Below are 7,160 nucleotides of genomic sequence, written 5' to 3' on the forward strand. Positions count from 1 at the left end.
ATAGTTTTTCCTGTGCAAATGTGTTATGTTTTGTCATTCTCAGGGTTATACTGTAAAAAAGGAGGCTGGCATTCAATCAATATACAGTTTTATTACACCAGATTGTAACAGTAAATACAAAACAATATTAACGTAGACAATAAAGCTTATAATATGCAACATTTTTCCTTCCTTCAAGTATAGACAATCCTAAAGAAGTATGAATTACAGTGTTGGTGTTGAACAGCTTTTACAGATTATTTCGAAATGCAAAAGTATTAAAACAAACAAATCTTGTCTTAGACAATAACAAAATTCTCCTTAGAAAATAAATAACTTCTGTTTCATCCATCCATTGTCAACCGCTTATCCTGCATACAGGGTCACGGGGGGCTGGAGCCAATCCCAGCTGACATCGGGCAAAAGGCGGGGTACACCCTGGACAGGTCGCCAGTCCATCGCAGGGCAGTTCTGTTTCATAGAAAAATATAAATAATGTTTGTTCTATTTGAAAAATATAAATAAAAATGTTCTCTTTGAAAAAAGATTTTTTCCTCTTCATTTATGACACTTGGCTTGAACAATGTAATGTCTAACCAGAACTGTACTAGGGTAGGTTTTCCACACAACTCAATTCTACTAGTTAAAGGATTTGTAAGAGGTGTTGTCAAAATGTATTGTGTTGTGACCACTATGCAAATTAGCGTAGGTATCCACAGGCGGATCAAATCTTTCAGCAGGCTAGATGACATGCTGTGGGTGGACTGTGGGCTGTGGAGCATGATGTGCTGGAGGGTAGAGCAAGTGCTGCTGTGAAGGACACATCTCTGATGGTCCAGGGTACGTGGGAGGTGGCCCAGGGGGTGGTGGTCCAGGTTGTGTGGATGGGGGTCCAGATAACGGTGGTAGTCACTCATTAGTGTTCCAAGTAGCTGCATGAACATTTGCTGATGGGCCTGTTCTTGTGACTGCATGGCATGGCATTAAACCTTCTATCCTCTGCCTCCTGCTGAGACCTCATCATGTTCTCAAAGAAAGCATGATCTTGGGCTTTATGGGCTCGATCCACATCATGCATCTGCTCCAGGAAACTTATTTGTTCTGTCTGGCACTGAAATAGTTCCTCAAATGAATGAAAAAAGATTTTGATTTCCTCTTCCTGGATTGACTACCGGGAATAGGCAGTTGGGGTGTCGCTTTCCATCTTCTCCTTTCTTCTGCCTTTATGTCTGTCGAGTCCATTGTGGTTTCCAGCGATTCTTCACTCTCCACTCTCACGTCCTGTGGTGCAGCCTCTTCTCCTGTCAATAAAAGCAAATAACTTAATTACTGATCTGATTAATCATCAGAGACTAAACATACCAGTAGTGGTGGTTGTAGTAAGCTAGTTGTTAGCAGTTTTGGGCACTTAACTCCGGCGCTGACAGGGAGGCCACTACTGCCAGTGATGTATGCACTCTGTAAATAAATAAGTAGCGAAGTAGTGCGATGAACGTATTCAAATGTAGCAGATGAGTAATGATTTTTCTCTTATAAGACTACTCAAGTAAGAGTAAAAGTATGATTTTGACATTAAAACTACTCCGACAAGTACAATTTACTCAGGACAGGCTAACGTTACTCACCGTCTCTGTCTACATCAAGTCCACATCAACTGAAGAGCAGGTGCTGGGCGAAGCAACTTCACAGGACTCGACAATTTTCACTGGTTCCATCATTGGTTTTGTTCCAAGTATTTTGTCCTGCTCGTCTAACCAGGTGCATTTGTTTTTCTCCTCACTCGAACCTCCACTTTTGGCAAGGTGTTCTCATACCTTTATGTACTGCGTTCTGAGTTTTTTTGCCTTTGTGCGGCACTGCTCGACAGAGCGTTCAGACTTCAGTGTTCTTGTGTGTGGTGTCTGTATGTGTTGTTCTGATCAAATATCTGAGGCATTTCACCTCCTTGCAGCACCAAGTCAACCCGCAATTCATTTTGTGTTACTGTTGTCATGGAGATGTCCCACAATGGAAAGCGCGACCTGCATGCATGAGGTAGTGACATAATGGCACAAGCCCTAGAAGGGTATGTGATTTGGACCGCTTTACAATAGGATTCAAATGTTACGTGCGCGTGCGTGCGTGCGTGCGTATGCATGTACATACATACATATGTACATACATACGTACGTATGTACATGTATGCATGCATGTATGCATATTATATATATATATATATGTCTGTGCAGTGTAATGAGGATGTATTCTCACCTGTGTTGCCTGGACTCCCTCTTTTTTAACACAGTGTAGTAAGACAGTAAGGTCCTGCAGCTCTTGTTCTTTCTCTTTCAGCTCTGCGTTAGCCTGACACAGACCAAAATAAAACCTCTATTAGTATCATTATCAACTTTACGATCACATTGGGCATCAAACCAGCATAGAGACAAAGGTGCCAATATTTCTGCCTGAGTAGATTCTATTTCTGTCTAAAGAGATGTATTGTTATAACAACACATCACTTTAGCTAGTTATATCCCAACTTTCTCATTATTTCGCAAAATCAACATATCTTGTTATAACAAACTTTTTCTCTCTTAAAAAGTAGATTTTATTGTAGAAATAAACTTCCATATGGTGTTAAAGTAAAGTTAGTAGGTAAAAGGTCGATCACTGCCCGAAGAGAAACTGTAGCCTAGATTAATAATAGCCTATGTGCAATCATTGTGTGTATAATTAGTATCAGTAATTGCTAGTGATCGGGTTACTGCTTGGTACTGGTCAGTGCAGTGTAGCAGATGTTAAATTATCTGACAAAAATGAACATCTCCCCTCCTCCCACCACCACCTCCTGACAGCAGGAGCAATAACCACAAGGCCAGATACAGTAACTGACACTGGGGATGAAAGTGCACTTACATGTGCATTTGGTTCAGTGTCTCTTTCTCATCAGCACCAAAGCAGGGTCACAACATTCTCTGTCTAAGACCTGCCTACCCTTCCTGACTACATCCTGTACCTCTTGAGGCTAACCAGTATTCCTATGTTTGTATGTAATTTAGCAAACTGAATGACCTATTCCAGGGTGTACCCATGCTGTCAACCTGGGCTCCAGTCCCCTCCAGCAACCTTGCACATGATAAGTGGTACAGATAATGGATGATGGTACTGTGATTGGCAGTATCCCAAACAAACCTGAATCATATTTAAACCAGTCGTATTTTTTTAGCCAATGCAGGCTCAAATGTTCTGGTTTTAACAACAGTGACATTTCTAGTTATAACAGAAAACCAGCCTATCATGTTAAAGCAAAAAAAGTTTGTTTGTTTTGTGAAAAAATGAGCATGTTTTGGGATGTAACAGAGCTTATATAGCTAGGACTCCCTGCTAGTCAGTCAGAACTGAAGAAGCCTCTAGCATGAGAGGCAAAACCTCTTCCAGCATATTTAACCAAGTCCAGTTGCCCTTGATTTAACCTTCCTTGGATACCTATAACCTGGAAGACTGAGAACCTCTGACACAGTGATATGTTTCTATAACAAGAATGGTTTTGTGTTAAAACAAAATTATGTTGTATCTAGTAATATGAACAAATGCTGTATGTCATTATAACATTAAAAGGTCTTGTTATAATGTCAAGAGGGTCTTGTAATAACAAGTTTTCAAGCAAATTTGTTTGTGTTATGGTAGCAATAATACGCTGCACAGGGTTGAGGATCTTCCCACACAAACAATTGTTGGCTGAGTAAAGACCACAGCCAATTTTCATTCTGGCCTACCACCAAATCATTTATAGAATTAACATTAAGTAGCTCACAGCTGATATGACCTGCCTCTGACCTACAGTCAGTCAGCACTGACTATAACTGAGAAGCTGCTACATGAATGTTCTGTACACCGATCTTTGTTAAACATCATCTGAGTTAAGTGAATCTCTGCATTTTCCCAACCGCTGTGTCTGAAGTGAGATTCAGTCATCGGTGTGCCCCAAATCATGTTTCATATTCACACACTCTCATTATCATTCGGATACTGTATGCAGTGGAATGCTCACAGTATACAGCCCAGCCCAGCATTATCAAGGAGAGCAGTGCTGCAAAAGCAGGCTGGCATGCACAAAACACCGTAAAGTTCAGTATTAGATTTGAACTGGCTTCATTTTAGCTGACATTGATCCATTAAAATATGCCCGGATGCCACGATACTAATCCTTTGAATCGGTTCAGGACATCTCTAGAGAACAAAAACAAAAATAACAAATTAAATTACTTCTTTCTCCTCATTTGGAATGTCTCTGCTTTGCTGTGTTTGTCAGACATGTGCTACCACTGTGAAACATGGGCCATCTTAAGGGCGTTTTGTGAGTGACGGAGAGAACCTGTAGGTGCAGTTCCAAGGTAAGATTTGTGTAAGATCACCATGATCAGAGAAGAAATTATAATGTTGTGTTCTTAATTGCATTATATTTACTTCAGCCACCTAAGAAAAACTATGACTTATGCAATGATTATATTACAATTTTAGGAGAAGATACAGCAGCAGGTCCAGCAAAACTGAAATTGTGTGAATAAATTCATCTGAATACATAATCAACCTCTGTTAACATGTCTCCACCTGTTATCTTCACCATCCTCACTTAAATGCATATGCAAACTGCGACTCCACCCAGGTGATATGACTTTGTAGTGCATGTGTCTGAAGCAGGATGTGTCACATTTGCACTGTTTCCTGAAAAACACTTGTGAATCTGGCCCCCAATTCTTATCTTTATAACAGCAGCAGTTTCAAATATATATGAAGGCAATTTGCATTCACAAGTAGAAGAACACCACTATACATGTGCACCAGTAAATCCACATACACTGTACAGAGAGGGGTTGTGTTGTATGTATGAGAGGCTGACCTGATCTCTAGCCTGGGTCAGTTCTTGTATTAGCTGTTCATTAGCAAGACAGTGTTCAACCTTCATGTCCTCACAGCGTCTCTGCCACTCCAGTTCCACCTGGATTTGCATCTGTTTTAAGGCCCTCTCTCTCTTCAGACTAGCACTCAGCTGCTGCTTGTACCTGCCAGGACAAACAAATATTTTATAAATCATAAGAACAACTCAGGCTAGGTCATATATATTACATACATATTCTTGTCTTAAAAGATACATAAATGTCACAAATTTTTCCCTCCATTGTTTTTGGTTTATCTTTTATCACCTTCTAATGTCTTCACTGTAACCTGTATGTTCTCTTGAGATTAAAGAAGACTCCTTTTGATACTACATCAATGTGTTTTTACCTGTCTCCTAATCTGTTTTTTCTTCATTTATCACTATTGACTAAGATGTTTCTGCTGTCTTCTCACCTCTCCATCTCCTCCCTGCACCTCTCCAGCTCGGTCCTAAGTTTGGTTTCGCTCTCCCGCAGGGTGATTATCTCTGTATCCTTGAAAACCATCTCACTAGAGACCTGACTGATGTATCTGTCCCAGCCTGTCCGGGTTTTATCTAACTCTCTGCGAAGGCTTTGTAAACACACACAGACACAGACACACGCACGCTCTCCGGTCAAATGCTTACATCGTGTCTGTAATGAGCAGTCACATACAGTATACACACCACATATGAAATATGCACAGAAACAGATATCAGGTTTGTTAATGTCAATCTAATTAATTTTGCTTTTGTCTTGTCCGTCACACCTTTGGATTGTCTCATCTTTCTGTTCCATGGCCTCCTGCTGGTCTTCCTCTTTGGAGCGTGTCTGTGCAGCCAGAACTTCCATATTCTCCTGTAGTATGACAATTTGTTTCTCAGCCTTCTGTAGCTGCTCTGTGTGGCCCTGACACCGAGCCTCCAGATGCAAATCATACTCCTTCAGAGCACAGACCACATCCTCATATCTTGACAGAAACAGCCATACAGTTAGACAATAGGAGACATTTAGAAGACTTTTGGTAAGGTCTTTCAGTTTACATTACAAGTGCACAATAATGCCTCTTCTGTAAATAACATAGAAAAGCAACCTGGACACTTAAGGTGCTTACCCATTGCTGGTACCAGCTCCCCTCCCCTCACCTCACTTTTGGTGCCCAATCCACTATTTTCCATTGCAAATATAGTACCCTTTAAATATAGCTGGTCATCATAGCAATGCTTGCACGAAACTGCTGGGAAACACACCCGTGACCTGCTACGTTTTGTCAGCAACCAAACAAAGGGAACGTCCGCACCTCCTCATTTGACCACAGTGTGGTTTTTCAGGTTGCAAAGTAAAGTACAGAGAATCACTACAGTTACTATCTCGCAATCTCTGGCTAAACAATTTTAAAATGGAGGGTTTGACACCCAGTCTGGTGCGCGCAGTGATGATTGTAGTAAATAGTGTCGATTCTCTCTGACCAATCAGTAGTCGTCTCAGCTCGCTTGGAACCTCAGTGGAGGCGATACCAAAAAACCACACATCAGGTACCAGGTATTTGCACAATGGAAAACCAAAAAAGGCGAGAAGAGCCGAGGCGAATTGAGCTGGTAGCATCTGGTGGAAAAGGGTACTTTTCTGGAAACTACAGATGCAACACACATGTTCAAGGATTTATTTGTGACATACTCATATTTCTCAACATGTACAGTGAAAGGCAGGGTGGCATACTTAGAATTAGAATTCGAGTAGACTTTGCTCAGCAACTTTGGCTATACGTCTCAGCCAGTAGGACACCACCTTGTATGACTTTACATGTCGGACACAAGTCAGCGATCAGCACCATGCCTGCCCAAAGCAGCACGAATATATTCAGCCTGTGGTTTCTAATTCAGAAATGACTGTACATTCACTGTGTGGTTGATATCGTGAGCCAGCATTGCCATGAAGCTTGTCATTACTTCCACCAACTCAATGATATTGTCAGAGCAGGACTGACTATATCGTAGCTGACATCAGCCAGTGCATTCTGCAGCGCATGCAGAAAGGCAGAATGGACCACATGAGATCACCAGATGCATAAGGCCAGACGAGCAGGTAAGTTTTAGTGTCTCTGGGATTACAACAATTGTTGTTTACCACCCCAGCCCTGCTGGACTCCTCCGCTCCATCCACACAGAAAATATTGAAGGACTCTGATGGTTGAATGCAGTGTGCGAATTATACATGGTTGTCGAGGGAGCTCGTTTTTTTTTTTTTTTTCTCTCTTACCTGGGGGGGGGGGGGGGGGGGGGG

The 7,160-nt window shown here is 41.5% G+C and overlaps 1 protein-coding gene across 1 annotated transcript in view; it reads right to left on the bottom strand.

Moving 5' to 3' along the window:
- The window catches only part of ccdc57 (coiled-coil domain containing 57), a 33,913-nt gene that overhangs the window by 15,506 nt on the left and 11,247 nt on the right, over positions 1-7,160 (bottom strand). The window contains exons 7-10 of the mRNA XM_046069316.1: positions 5,647-5,847; positions 5,311-5,469; positions 4,859-5,021; positions 2,230-2,322 (exon numbers count right to left, since the gene is read on the bottom strand). Of these exons, the coding sequence (XP_045925272.1) occupies positions 2,230-2,322; positions 4,859-5,021; positions 5,311-5,469; positions 5,647-5,847 (616 nt within the window). The remainder of the gene's footprint in view (positions 1-2,229; positions 2,323-4,858; positions 5,022-5,310; positions 5,470-5,646; positions 5,848-7,160) is intronic.

This window comes from Micropterus dolomieu, linkage group LG14 (genome assembly GCF_021292245.1).
Source record: "Micropterus dolomieu isolate WLL.071019.BEF.003 ecotype Adirondacks linkage group LG14, ASM2129224v1, whole genome shotgun sequence".
NCBI classification, from domain to species: Eukaryota; Metazoa; Chordata; class Actinopteri; order Centrarchiformes; family Centrarchidae; genus Micropterus; species Micropterus dolomieu.